The sequence below is a fragment of the Lepus europaeus genome, chromosome 7 (genome assembly GCF_033115175.1).
Source record: "Lepus europaeus isolate LE1 chromosome 7, mLepTim1.pri, whole genome shotgun sequence".
NCBI lineage: Eukaryota > Metazoa > Chordata > Mammalia > Lagomorpha > Leporidae > Lepus > Lepus europaeus.
Window position 1 is genome coordinate 7802619 of NC_084833.1, and position 14951 is coordinate 7817569.

At 43.7% G+C, this 14951-nt stretch overlaps 1 protein-coding gene across 3 annotated transcripts in view; it reads left to right on the plus strand.

Annotated features, from left to right (window-relative positions):
* LOC133762927 (organic anion transporter 7-like) overlaps positions 1-14194 on the plus strand; it is a 30649-nt gene extending 16455 nt beyond the window's left edge. The window contains exons 6-10 of one of the 3 annotated variants that reach the window (XM_062195959.1): positions 5459-5574; positions 6782-6996; positions 10238-10346; positions 12353-12556; positions 13593-14194. In XM_062195959.1, coding sequence (XP_062051943.1) covers positions 5459-5574; positions 6782-6996; positions 10238-10346; positions 12353-12556; positions 13593-13653 — 705 coding nt within the window. In that variant the 3' untranslated portion in view covers positions 13654-14194. Of the gene's footprint in view, positions 1-896; positions 4030-5458; positions 5575-6781; positions 6997-10237; positions 10347-12352; positions 12557-13592 lie in introns of those variants that run through there. The other 2 variants (XM_062195960.1, XM_062195961.1) reach the window with 2 other exon arrangements.
* Positions 14195-14951: the final 757 nt, after the last annotated feature.

The window sequence follows — 14951 nt, forward strand, 5'->3', positions numbered from 1 at the left end:
TCACCATCACACTCTGATTCTCTGAGTTTCCCTCTTTCAGAGGCCTTAGTATAAAGGAAACAGAGCACTATTGGTACTTCTGTGACAGCTTATTTCACTTAACATAATGTCCTCAAAGTTCACCCATGTCATAACACAGGGCAAGGGTTTTTTCTTTTTCTGTCTGATCAGTAGCCTATTGTATGTGTATACAACATTTACTTTACCTCTCAATGGACATTTACAATTTTTTCCAACTTGTGGCTCTTGTGAACAGTGTTGCAACAAGCACGAGTATGCAAATATCTCTTAGAGATCCTGTTTTCAATTTTTTTTGCTACTTCTCCAGTAGTGGGGTTGCTGGATTTTATGCTAGCTCTATGTTCATGTCATTTTTTTTTGTTTGTTTCTAATGGTAAGGAAATAGGGAGGAGGGGTGGCAATGCAGACAAGGAAAAACATCTATCACCAATTATGTGCAATAAGAGAAGATTGGACCACAGTAGAGGAGGAGTAAAATATGTATTTTTACAAATCTGCTCAATGGCAAATCTGATAGGAGTTCTTAAGTTTTCAGAGGGAGGCAGGGACTCTTTAGAAGATTTCAAATAAGAAGGAACAAAGTGTTCCTGAGAATTTAGATTCCACTGAAGATGGCAGGAAGAAAGAAATGAAGGTTTCCCAGTGACAGAGCCATTGCACAGAGACCATGGCACTGAGAGACCCTGGGTTGATCAGGGAGCATTGCCACAGGCTTTTTTGGAAAAAAGAAATGAACTTAAAATTAAGGTTGAGCTCTGTGGAACGACTAGGTAGTGTTAATGTCTGCATTATTTATATGAAAATCTTTTGCATCAATTAAGTTCTCAGGAATGATCTTTCATTCTGAGCCCCGTCCTGCATTTGGCTTACTCTAGAGAATGAAGGCTGAACTCATTCAGGGGCCAGGCAGATAGCAACATCAAGTGCAGCAGTCTGGAGTCAAGAAAACAACAATGCATTATCAAGGTGAATGGTAACTGACAGTCCCTTCACTGCCCAGAGGAGGAAAGAGAACACTGACACTGCCCAGGAAATGCAGAAGAAATCTGGTTTAGAACATGGAGTCTGTGCTTGAGCAGGCACCCAATGTGCCTGAATTTGATGGCTTTGAAACAATCCTGTAAAGACAATTCAGAAATGTGTGGGCTTATTCCTGTTCTAATGACCGTCTCATGGACTGCTAGACATCTGCTCTAGCTGTCCTAAAGCTGACACACTGTGTCGATTGCCCTGGTCTTAGGGAGCATCACATGCACCTCCTACGCCAGAATCTCTCATAGCTGAGGGATGGACCAAGTGCTCAGAAGGAGTGACGCCCCATTTTGATTATTTCTCGTGCTGTGAAACCTGGAATTGAGGCCACACCATTAAATACTTAGCATCGATGGATTTGCTAACACTTCACCCACGACTGGACTTACCTCACAGATTTCCCCCCAGCCACAGAGCCTGCCCTACTTGCTGTAGGATGTGGCCCACAGGGTAGTCCTGAGTGCTGGACCCTGGAGCATGCCCGTGGCATCCTCTCCCACTCACCAAACACGGTGGTCCTCCAGGTGCGCCTGGGGGTGAGTGGAGCCAGCTAACAGTGCTGATCTTTCAAAGACTTTCTTCCTGGAAACCTGAACATTAGGAAGAAAGTGCCTGCAGCCCTTTGCCCCCAACTTCACGGTTCTTCAAGCAACTTCTGTTCGGTGCAATTTCCTTCCAATCATCCCCTGACAGGTGCCCTCTTCCACCTTCAGAGAAGTATCTTCCTCATCTTTTATTTAATAAAGCGTTCTCCTCCTTGGTCAGCATATTCCATTGGTTCTCACTTTTTGATGCAGTTATGGTCTTTAACTTCCCTTGTCTCTAAGCTCTGTGTATTCCGAACTCTGCTGCTCTCTTTCACCTCTGCTCTGCCCAATTTTGTGCTCCCATCTATTGTGACTTATCCAGCTGTTTTCGGTCTTCAACTGTATTCCTCTGACTGTGTCAACCATGATAGACACTCAAAAGACTGGTGCTCCACAGCGACCCAGTCTGAGTTACAGTCTCCTTATACTTCCTTAATGCATCCCCTAATTGCGAGGGGGCATTTGCCAGTCAAGGCATAAGTGCATCATTGAGACTCGATCCCTAAAAAGTCAATGATGATACCTTCTGTGATTATGAGTGATGTGTTAACTGTACAAGATCCACACAACTTTCTCTATTGAATCATCTTAAGGGTTCTATTATATTCATCAATCCAGAGTTTGAAACTAAATTGCATTAAGAAATTTTTCTGAATATCATAAATAATTGCAATAAAAAATAAATGTCCTCTTTCTATCTCTGCTGTCATTAACAAAGACTTCCCTGAAGCTCTCTGGATGAATATGTCTTATTCCTGCATTAGTCCTGGAATTTCAGATCTTCCAGCTTCTAAGTACATTCTACCCTCCATTGCCTCTTTCTACTCTCATTCTCAATGTTTTCCTTCCTTCATCCCTCCCTCACATAACTTGTTTCATATATACTTGGTGACAGATGCTGTGACAGAGAGGGTAAAAAAAAAGTCAGCGGTTTCTGTGTTCAGAAATGTCAGTCCCTGGGGCTGGTGCTGTGCCATAGTGGATTAGGCTGCCGCCTGCAGTGGGTTTGAGTCCCCGCTAATCCACTTCCGATGCAACTCCCCGTGAATGTGCCCAGGAAAGCAGAGGGAGATGGCCAAGTGCATAGGAGACCCAGAAGAAGCTCCTGGCTCTTGGCTTTGTCCTGGCTCAGCCCTGGCTGTTGAAGCCATTTGGGGAGTGAACAGATGGATGGAAGACCTCTGTCTCTCTGCCTCTGCCTCTCCCTCTCTGTAATTCTACTTTGAAACAAATAATTAAGTCTTAAAAATAAGAAAGATGAGTCACTGGGCAGGGGGAGCATTTGGCACAGATGTTCAGCCACCTTATTGAATGCTCGCGTCTTTTTGAGCCCCAGCCGGTCTGCTTCCAATAAAGCTTCATGGAGGCAGTAGGTGATGGCTCCACCCAGGTGGGAGATCCAGATTAAGTTTCAGGCTCCTGGCTTTGGTCTGGCCAAGCCCTGGCTATTGTGGGCATTTGGCATTAAACTAGCAGATGGAAGCTCTCTCTCTTTGTCGCTTTCAGTCCCTCTGCCTTTTAAATAAAATGAAAATACATTTTTCAGGAAGGTCAATCAGTTTCCATGAGTAAATGAGCCTGATAAATCCTCTGTGAAGTGAACTGAGGGTGAGATGTGAAGAACAAGGTGAGACACACCTGAAATATGTGGATGGAGGCACTAATGCAGCTTGGAGGCAGTTACATCTGCAATGGATCTTAGAGGTTAAGGTGGTAACAGGTTTACAGGGCAGGCATATGATTAAATTTGCAGTCAGAATAATCCAAGTGACTGTAGGAGACAAATCAGGGGGTGGTCTGGTACCTGTTTAACATCCAACAACCTAGGAGGAAAAATGACCAAACAGGTTCCAGATTTAACAGCAATTGTCAAATTCCATGATGTGAATAATTTTACACTAGTTGATGACAAACTTGATAGCTTATATAATAGCAACAACATGTCCTTTGCTGGCCCAAGTTTAAGGTCATCTTATAGATCCCTTTACAAAAATTATTTATTTATTTTCATTTTATTTGAAAGAGAAACATAAAGTGAGAGACAGAGACCGAGAGGTATCTTCCTCCTAGTGGTTCACTCCCCAAATGTTCACAACAGCTGGGGTTGGGCCAAGCTAAAGCCAGGAGCCCAGAAATCAGGCCATGTCTCTCAAGTGGGTGGCAGAGACCCAAGTACTTAAGTGATCACCTGCTGCTTTCCAGGGTGCACATTAGCAGGCAGCTGAAATTGGAGGAGGAGTCTGGACTCAAGTCCAGGCACTCCGATACGGGATGAGAGCATCTCAGGTGGTGCCTTAACTGTTATGCCAAACACCCAGCCTTCGATCCCATTCTTACATCAGTTGTACCAATGGCCTGCAGTCAGGACTTATGTGTTGTATGTGGAGGTTACCACTGTGGTGGAATGAGAAGGCCACGCCAAGGTGGCCACTGGCAAGCGGGCATCAGTTACTCAGGAATGGCTTTGGAAACTGCCTGGCAACAGGCTGTGATTGGATGGCTTTGGAAACCGCCTGGCAACAGGCTGTGATTGGATGGCTTTGGAAACAGCCTGGCAAACTGTGATTGGTTGGGGCATAGACCGCCCCTTGACAGGATTGGCTGGTCTTGGCTATATAAGCTGTTGTACCACCTGAAATAAACGAGTCTGTGGGCTGCTCGCCTCAAGCCTGCTGTCACCCGACTCCCGGGGTCTGTGTGGTGACTCCGTGCCTCTTGCTCCCACCACGCTGCTCCTCTCAGAAACGAAACCACTGCAACATTGTTGAGAAATCAACGGCAATATACCACCATAACTCCTCTCTAACAAAAGTGTAAACCTGATATTCTGCTACTGAGGCTGGAGCTGTGAACAGAGACACTTTTGATAAAAAGAAAAACCTTACCTAAAGACACTCTTGGTAGTGTAAGATTCCACATCTATTTTAACTTATCCTTTCTCTGAATTTCCTTCATTGTGGATTTTTTTAATCTGGCTTTATGATATTCTTTCATTTGCAGAGGTGGGATGATGATAAAACTAATGGTATTTGAAGAGTTAATAAATTAACAGGTACCTGGGGTGTGATAAATATCATTGGATAAACACATTTGTGACCTTGTGTGTGGAAGAGGAAATCCTTGGAAGACAGATGCTATTTTCTTTCTCCTCTTACTCCTGACTCTTCTGTTTTTTCTTATTCCTCTTTTGAATGACGAAGAAATTGAGGCTTTCAGGTGTTCTACATTCCTCATGGTGTAGACCCAGCAAGTGCAGAGCCAACGTATTACTCCAGGTTGTAAGTAAGTCAGGTAGAGATACTTCTATGCCCGAGCCCCTGACTTTATTCTAGGCATCTCATTTGTTCAGGCACAACCTGCTAGGATTTTCCTCGAAGAAGCCAAGAGAAAGAACAAAATAAAGACTCTTGGGAAAATTTCCTTTTCTTTGAGATAGTTTTTCTACAAATGGCAGCCAGCTGAGGACCAAGCTCAGGCACCAGGTCTCTGTTCATCTATTGTGCATGGAGCTTTGGACACTAATCCAGGTGACTGCACATTCACTTCCTATCCAGATCTGAATCTCCAGCCCACACAGCCTTTCCAGTCCTGCAGCCCCTTGAGTCCAATGTTCAAAATGTTTGCATCATTGCACAGTTACCCTGAGGCATCTTCAACTTTTTACCATTTTTACACTCATCGATGCTTCTTTAAAGCCTTTATTTCCTACCAAGCGCAAGAGAGGTCCTTAATCTCATCCCCTGTGAGTGCCCAGGGCTCCCACGTTGCATGTCACATGGTGACAACTGAGCAGTTTGTTGTTGCTGTCGTTGCTGAAGGTTATGAGAGCCACCATGAAGGAGGAGCTGGAAGCCGCAGTGACAAAGCCCTCTCCATGGGACTTGTTCCGCGCACCCATCCTGCTGAAACAGATCTTGCTCTTGTCCTTTGTGAGGTAGGCTTCCCACGAAGAGCATCGAACAGAGAGACTGAGCCTGTTATTTCAAAGGGCGCGACAGGTTATGGGGGCAGATTGGGAGAGAAGAGATGAGAAAGCTATGAAGATCATTCATATGTTGGAAGGTGGTCAAAATATACAGTGAGGAGCTTTGCTTTTCCACATCACCCTACCGGAGTCATCATGGCAGACCGAGCATGATAATTTACACTTGATCTCAGCCAAAAGGCGAGAAGCAGCGAGCATGATAATTTTAATCACGGTATAGATTTTAACATCAGTTGGGTTTTTTGTTTGTTAGTTTCCATTTTAATAAGGATAAAATTGCAAATAATAAAGTAAACCAGAGGATACTGCTCAAGCTAACATGTCCAACATCTCACATGGTTATTCCTGTGAATGTGTTTGTGACAAGAGCACCTAAAATGCATCCTCTTAGCAAAAATCCTGAATCCAATACAATGTTGCTTAATCATCATCTGTCAAAGTATCATGTTATGTACTTCATTAAGTATAATAAAAAAATATATGCCGCAAGTGGAGATTTGTGAATATGTAAGCAGGGCCCAATTCAAAATATTGAAAAAATGCTAAAACTGTAGAGAGTTCTACCAGGTAGTCTCCACAGTTACACTCCCCACCTAGCAACAAAATAAACTCAAAAACAATTTTTTTTGTGATATAATAGTTTACAACAATTTTTTTTTGACAGGCAGAGTGGATAGTGAGAGAGAGAGAGACAGAGAGAAAGGTCTTCCTTTTTTTTGCCATTGGTTCACCCTCCAATGGCCTCTGCAGCTGGTGTGCTGTGGCCAGCGCATCGCGCTGATCTGAAGCCAGGAGCCAGGTGCTTCTCCTGGTCTCCCATGCGGGTGCAGGGCCCAAGCACTTGGGCCATCCTCCACTGCACTCCCAGGCCATAGCAGAGAGCTGACCTGGAAAAGGCGCAACTGGGACAGAATCTGGAGCCCCGACCGAGACTAGAACCCGGTGTGCCAGCGCCGCAGGTGGAGGATTAGCCTATTGTGCCGTGGCGCCGGCCACAACAATCTTAAAATCATGTTCATGCAAAGATGTTTTCTTTAAAATAAGCCATGCTTTTATGCCTTAATACCAACCACTGACTGCCTGGACCAATGTTGTCCTCATCTGTGAGACATGAGCTCTAAACCTTATGACATGTACCTCTCTTGGTTCACCACAGATTTGCAAACTCCATGCTCTTTTATGGCCTGAATCTGCACATACATCACTTGGGGGACAATATTTTCCTGATACAGTGTCTCTTTGGACTGGTCAACATCCTGGCAAATTGTGTTGCCCTTTTGGCACTGAATTACATAGGCCGCCGAGTAAGCCAGGTGCTGCTCATGTTCCTAATGGGAATCTCCATTCTGGCCATCACATTTGTGCCTCAAGGTAAGAAACGAGGACAAATCAAAGGAAGAAAATCACCTGTCCCCTTTCCTCAGCCATTGCATGGATTACAGCTGTCCAGAGTCAGAAGAAAAAGAGAATGAGCGTCTAAGGATTCTCTAAAGCAAACTGAGGTTGTAGGATAGGTTCTGCAATTAAGTTGCTGGGAACAGAGTCAATAATGGGTGAAGTTCAGTACGAAGATGTGGCCGTCTTCATCACATCCAAAAGGCATCTGGAAATTCGTGCCATTTATTCCTATCAGTTTCTCTAGGACATCAATGTATCATGTGCCCTTGGGCCATTCAAACTTGTCATTGTGTGTGACACTGTTTTATCCACTACACGTCGTTGTGTCCCATGTGAGGAACCAACTATTGCCACTTCCTCTGTCCGGGCTCTTCCCTATTACAGAGCTTCAGTGACAATAGGCTCCCTGATCTCCAGGTAACCACTCATGAGTCATGGATCAGGTCACCATAACTGCAACCTTGGTTTAGCAGACTCATCTTTTTTTTAAAAAATGATTTATTTTATTTACTTGAAAGCAGAGTTACTCACAGAGAGAGGGGTGGGGTGAGGAGAGAGAGTGAGAGAGAGCGAGAAAGAGAGAGAATCTTCCATCTGCTGGTTCATTCCCCAAATGGTTGCAAGGGCTGGAGCTGGGCCAGTCTGAAGGCAGTATCCAGGAGCTTCTTCCTGGTTTCCCGTGTGGGTTCAGAGGCCCAAGCACTTGGGCCATCTTCCACTGGGTTTGGTGCATGTGCAGGAAGCTGGATTGGAAGCGGAGCAGCTGGAACTTGAACAGGCACCCACATGGGACGCTGTGACTTAACTTGATGTGCCACAGTGCTGGCCCCAGCAGAGTCATCTAGATTTCAAGGAAATAAAAGTCCTTTATTTTCACACTGAGAAGAAATGTCCAGTAGGAACAAGGCATGAAACAGTTGAGACTGTCTCTTAGAATCAATTTCCTTAACAGAAATGGTCCCATTAAATGAATAGAGATGCTCTGGTGGCCATTATGCTTCACCTAAACCCCAGGGAAGCAGAGCATTTTACAGGGCCTCCAACCCTCCTCCTGGAGTCTGCTGCCCCCCAACAGCACACAAGGTCACGTGCTTCCAATGATGTCATGTGATCATGAGAGTTTTTTTTTCCCTTTTAACTAGGTGGAAAACAGATTCTGAAAATACTTTTAAGCTATTCTTGAACTTGTCCATTAAACAGGAGTTGCTTCTTTCTATGACTCTGTTCTTTTTTTTTTTTTTTTTTGACAGGCAGAGTTTAGACAGTGAGAGAGAGAGACAGAAAGGTCTTCCTTCCGTTCATTCACTCCCCAAATGGCTGCTACGGCTGGCGTGCTGTGCCGATCCAAACCCAGGAGCCAGGTGTTTCCCCTGGTCTCCCATGCTCCCATATGGGTGCAGGGCCCAAGCACTTGGGCCATCCTGCACTGCCTTCCCGGGCCACAGCAGAGAACTGGACTGGAAGAGGAGCAACCGGGGCAGAATCCGGCGCCCCAACCGGGACTAGAGCCAAGGGTGCCAGCGCCGCAGGCGGAGGACTAGCCAAGTGAGCCGCGGCACCAGCCATATGACTCTGTTCTACAATACCAATTTTGCATTTGCATCTGGATCTTTAAAATATAGATGTCATTTATTCATTTGATAAATTATATCAAATTGTATGTACATATACAGGAAGGGAGTACAGGAAAGGAGAGGAGAGGAAAGGAGAGGAGAGGAGAGAGAGAAAACTTTCATCTACTGATTCACTTCTCAAATGCCCATAACAACTGGTTGGGTCAGACTGAAGCCAGCAGTCAAGAACTCCAGCTGGGTCTCCCACATGGGTGCTGGAGATTCCAGTACTTGAGCCGTCACCTGCTGCTTCCCAGGCTGCACATTTGCAGGAAGCTGAATTGGTTTTTTTTTTTTTATGTTAATTGCCCCAGTCTGCAACTGGTCTTTCTTTCTTTCTTTTTTTTTTATGTTTTTTTTTATTAAACTTTTATTTAATGAATATAAATTTCCAAAGTATAGCTTATGGGTTACAATGGCTTCCCCCCTCCCATAACTTCCCTCCCGCCCGCAACCCTCCCCTTTCCCGCTCCCTTTCCCCTTCCATTCATGTAAAGATTCATTTTCAATTCTCTTTGTATACAGAAGATCAGTTTAGTATATATTAGGTAAAGATTTCAACATTTTGCCCATATAGCAACATAAAGTGAAAAAACTACCATTGGATTACTAATTATAGCATTAAATAGCAATGTACAGCACATTAAAGACAGAGATCCTACATAATTTTTTTTTCAAATTAATTAATTTTCTATGCCATTTCCATTTTAACACCAGGTTGTTTTTTTTTTTTCATTTCCAATTCTCTTTATATACAGAAGATCACTTCAGTATATAATTAGTAAAGACCTCATCAGTCTGCACCCACACAGAAACGCAAAGTATAAAAATACTGTTTCAGTACTAGTTATAGCATCACTTGGCTTTAGACGACACATTAGGGACAGATCCCACATGGGGTGTAAGTACACAGTGACTCCTGTTGCTGATTTAACAATTTGACACTCCTATTCATGGCGTCAGTAATCTCCCTAGGCTCTAGTCATGAGTTGCCAGGGCTATGGAAGCCTTTAGGGTTCGCTGACTTTGATCTTATTCCGATAGGGTCATAGTCAAAGTGGAGGTTCTCTCCTCCCTTCGGAGAAGGGTACCACCTTCAAGGAAGCTGAATTGGAAGCGGAGCTGGGATTTGAACCCAGGGACTCTGATAGGGCATGCAGGTGTCCAAAAGGCAACCTAACTGGTGCAGCAAATGACCGCCCTGCTTCTCGGTTTTAAACTGCTCCGTGGCTGATGAGTTTAACATCCTTAGTAACTGCCCTCTGGCCATCCCACATTCCACATGGAGGACCTGAGAACACTGGAAAAATAATGAAAGCAAAACTCTCACCAGACTCACATTGTCCCCTTATCTTTTGTGAACCTCAGATTTGCAGGGACAGAATGATGCAATATGGTGAAAATCCTTCACTGTGTCAGCACAATAGAGAAGTCACATTTCTTAGCTGTCAGACACTGAACATTCTTTGCCTCTCAGCAGCCTTGTCCTCAATGAATCTTGCACTGCAAACATCTCCAATAGGATCTCTTGTGTCTGATATTTGGGGGATAGTGATTCCTTCCGCTCTGGCTTTCTAAGTCTCACTGGTCTTTTTTTCCAGAGATGGATACCCTGCGTGTGGTATTGTCTACTTTTGGAGAAGGAGTTTGTGTGGCCACTCTCCTCTGCTCTATTACCCAAGGAAATGAACTGATCCCCACTTCATTCAGGTACAAAATCTCATGAGTGCTTTATGAGGTCAACATGGCCCTTTCCAGCTCAATGAGACTTACAGAGGGACCAAACAAAAAATAGGAAAGTTATGCAAACATCAGCTGTGATAGTAACAGCAACAACAAAAAGGATAGTCTGATTTTACAGGAAGCTGACTTTTTACCTTTGATGGATTGACTCATATAGTCTTTTTTTTTTTCTGACAGGCAGAGTTAGACAGTGAGAGAGAGACAGAGAGAAAGGTCTTCCTTCCATTGGTTCACCCCCCAAATGGCTGCCAAGGCCGGTGTGCTGTGGCCGGCACGCTGCGCTGATCCGAAGCCAGGAGCCAGGCGCTTCTCCCGGTCTCCCATGTGGGTGCAGGGCCCAAGCACTTGGGCCATCCTTCACTGCCTTCCCGGGCCATAGCAGAGAGCTGGCCTGGAAGAGGGGCAACCGGGATAGAATCCGGTGCCCCGACCGGGACTAGAACAGGGGTGCTGGTGCCGCAGGTGGAGGATTAGCTGCGGCGCTGGCCGACTCATGCAGTATTATGACCACAGAAAGAGTGGGTACTATAGATAACAGTGTTTTGTTTTTATTTTTGATTTACATTTTATTACTATAAAGAGAATAGATTTAATGTAGTTCATAGACACAATTCTAAGAATATAATGATACTTCCTTTCCTCCCTCTTCTCTCTCTTTTTCTTTCCTTTCTCTTAATTTTTGAGAGAACATATTTTTAATTTACTTTGTAGTCAAAGGCTAGTGTTCCACTATATAAAGAGTTTAACAAGTAAAAAAGTAAAAAGATCTGTCCAACAGGAATATAGATAAGTGCTATAAACAAAAATGTCGGGGTCGGCGCTGTGGCACACTGGCCAGAAGCGCCGGCATCTCATATGGGTGCCAGTTCGAGACCCGGCTGCTCCAATTCCAATCCAGTTCTCTGCGATGGCCTGGGAAAGCAGTAGAAGATGGCCCAAGTCCCTGGGCCCCTGCACCCACGTGGGAGACCCGGAGGAAGCTCCTGCCTCCTAGCTTCGGGTCGGCACAGCTCCAGCCATTGCGACCATCTGGGGAGTGAAACAGCAGATGGGAGACCTCTCTCTCTCACTCTCTCTCTCTCTCTGCCTCTCCTCTCTCTGTGTAACTCTGACTTTCAAATAAAAATAAATAAATCCTTTAAAAAATGTCAGTTTCACTCACAATCAGTAAAGTTTTTATATAGCTTTTATACTCTCGCTATATTAACTACTACAAATAAGAGGAAACATTTGATATTTGCCTTTCAGGTTCTGGTTAATTTCATTAAGCCTAATGATCTCCAGTTGCATCCATTTTGTTTCAGAAGTCATGATTTTATTTATTTTTAAGTGGCTGATATATACAACATTTTCTTTATCCAGTGACCTGTTGGTGGATATCTAGGTTGATTCCATATCTTATCTACTGTGAATTGGGCTGCTATAAACATGAGTGTATATGCTAATTTCATTCCTTTGGATATATTCTGAAAAGTAGGATGGCTGGGCCGTATAGTTGATCTATTTTTAGTTTTCTGAGGAATATCCATAGTGTCTTCCATAATGGTTGTACCAATTCACATTCCCACCAGCAGTGTACTAGGGTACCTTTTCCTCCTCATCCTCACCAGTATTTGCTGTTTTTGGATTTTTGGATGATAGCCATTCTGACAGGGGTGAGGAGACATCTCATTCTGGTTTTTATTTGCATTACCCTGATGGCTAGTGATCCTGAGCATTTTTTCATGGGTCTGTTGGCCATTTTATTGCATCCTTAGAAAAATGGCTATAACAGTATTTCTAAAATATTGAAAATGTGTCTTGTACACTTGAAAAAAGTTGCTATCAACTAAGAGAGTTTATTTAAAATGCAAGATTATATTGTGAGTCTAAACAGTCTGTTCGGGTGTCCCCCATAATCAAAGAAAAATAATAAATCATGACATACTTATGAACATTTTTCCAAATAATTTTTGTGTTGTTTGTGTTCCAAGGGCGACAGGTTTAGGAATAATTGCAATTTGCGGTAACTTTGGGGCTGCCCTGTCTCCCCTGACGATGATTCTAAGGACATATTCTGAACCCCTGCCTTGGATCATCTATGGAGTCCTCTCCATCATCGCTGGCCTTTCTGTCCTCCTTCTTCCCGAAACCAGAAACCAGCCTCTGCCTGACTACATTCAGGAAGTGAAAAATAAGTGAGTGAACCCTCTAGCTGGCCCGCCTCTCTGTGCCACAGGTCTGTGATGAGCAAGGCAAAATGCCAAACAGGGACGCTGTCTCCTGCGCAGGCTTACACCAAACTCCTTGGATCTAGCTTCTTCCCACATGGTCAGTGACTTCGGCTTAGGGACAGCATTGCTGCATCCTTCAGTGACTCCACTGATCCTACAGACCAGATCCGGCCAGCCTGCACCTGTAGCTTCAGTGGTGAGGAGGCCACAATTAGATCTCCTCTGCTCTACCTGTCCTGATGTGACATACATGTTCCTAAAGATATCTTAAAATCATATACGAAATCTAATGCGACATCGCATCCCCCAGACGCTGTTTGCCCACAGATCCATAAGTGCTGGCACTATAGGGGAACTGTTACAGGACTACGTAGCCCTGTAGCTCTGAGGGTTGTTGCCCTGCTGGCCAAGGACACTGGAGGAGACCAAGTACAGGAGTAGGGCCTCTCCCATGAATGCCAAGACATCTATGGGTAGGGGAACTGCTGTGTTACCTGTTGCAACCCTCATTGCATCTGGATGTCACTAGGAGGGAAAGTGTTCAAAAAAAGACAAGAAAAGGGTGGTAAATAAAATAAAATAAGGAGATTTAAAAATGATGATTAATTGGGTAGGATTGGAAGCCTTTTGTGGGCCTCCCTAGTTAGTTCCTAAGAGCTCCCTGGGTAATGGCAGGAAGTCTGAGGGTGGCGTGGACACTGTCAGATCTGCCTTCCCAGCCGCTGCCAGAGAGGCTGGTCTTTGACTTAAAAAAATCATTGTACTAAAATCGATTTAGTTTTAAAATGAATTTTAAGTATCCCCATGTGACACATTCTTAAGATTTTATTTATTTACTTGAGAGGTAGAGTTATAGACAGTGAGAGGGAGAGACAGAAAGATCCAGGGGTTGTGGTTTTTGCCCAAGCTGGTGGTGAAGGATGAGGGTGCTGCAAAGACTGCAGCGGGTATCTGCTTTTGTTGAGCCCTTTCATGTTTGTGTTTGTGGTTTTCACTCCAGGGCCAGAGCCTCAAGTAAAGCCGAGCAGGAAGACACTCTGGACAAGGTGACACGGTTTTAAGGAATTCCAGGAGCTGACTGCTGTGCAAAGTACAAGAGAAAACAAAACCCATCTGGATCATTTGTAGATACTGGCAACATTTAGAGAATAAATAAGAACACACAGAAGAAAAAAATAGATTTTGTATTTACAATTGTGGTACCAAGTGACTAATGTAAATTATCAATGACTACTCACTCTAAGAAATATGAAGAAGCCGGCGCCGCGGCTCACTAGGCTAATCCTCCGCCTGTGGCACCGGCACCCCGGGTTCTAGTCCCGGTTTGGGTGCCGGTTCTGTTCCGGTTGCCCCTCTTCCAGTCCAGCTCTCTGCTGTGGCTCGGGAAGGCAGTGCAGGATAGCCCAAGTGCTTAGGCCCTGCACCCACATGGGAGACCAGGAAGAAGCACCTGGCTCCTGGCTTTGGATTGGCGCAGCGCGCCGGCCGCAATGTGCTGGCCAAAGCGGCCACTTGGGGGGTGAACCAACGGAAAAAGGAAGCCTTTTCTCTCTGTCTCTCTCTCTCTCTCACTGTCTAACTCTGCCTGTCAAAAAAAAAAAAAAAAAAAAAAGAAGTCTGAAGAAAAGGAATGAGGGTTTCAATTTTATATTAGGACACACAGTTGCTCAGAACCTTAAATTAATTCATAAAAGAAGATATTGAGTTTTAATTGGTTATTTCTCATAAGTGTAGCTTTTGATATTGTATCCTGTTATTTTCATTTTTTATTTTGCTAAAATTGTGTGTAAACTTACACTTTTTTCCCCTAGGGGAGAAAAATACATGAAATAAACAAAAATTGAGACATCTGAATCATCCTTACTCTTCTTATTTGGTTTTCAGCCACTCTTGGGTTTTCTCCTTGTAGAAACCAACAAATTATTCCCTTACACTAATATAATATATTTGTATTTGAAAAAAAACAGAATCATGATATAATATTTGTGTAATTGTAGATATTTAACATGTTCCTGGATGGAAGACAAAATAGATTTTAAACCCGAATTCATTCCCAATTTTTAGTACAGTAATTGATAACATTTTAAGAACTCTGTGCTTTTAACACAACTTGAAAATATTTTTAAATTTATCTAGAAATGAATAATAGACAAGAAGCTATTGAAAAATGATATTCCTGGAACAAGGTTGGAGCCGACTGGTATAAATCAGAATGAGCTGCAATACTCAAAATTGTGATAGCAGATACATGTACAAATCAAAACAAGTCACATGACTAAAAAATTAAGTAGAACAACTAAAGCATACTACTTCAAAGAAAAGTCTCCTCAAAATCCAGGAAAAAAAAGATGTGTCCAAT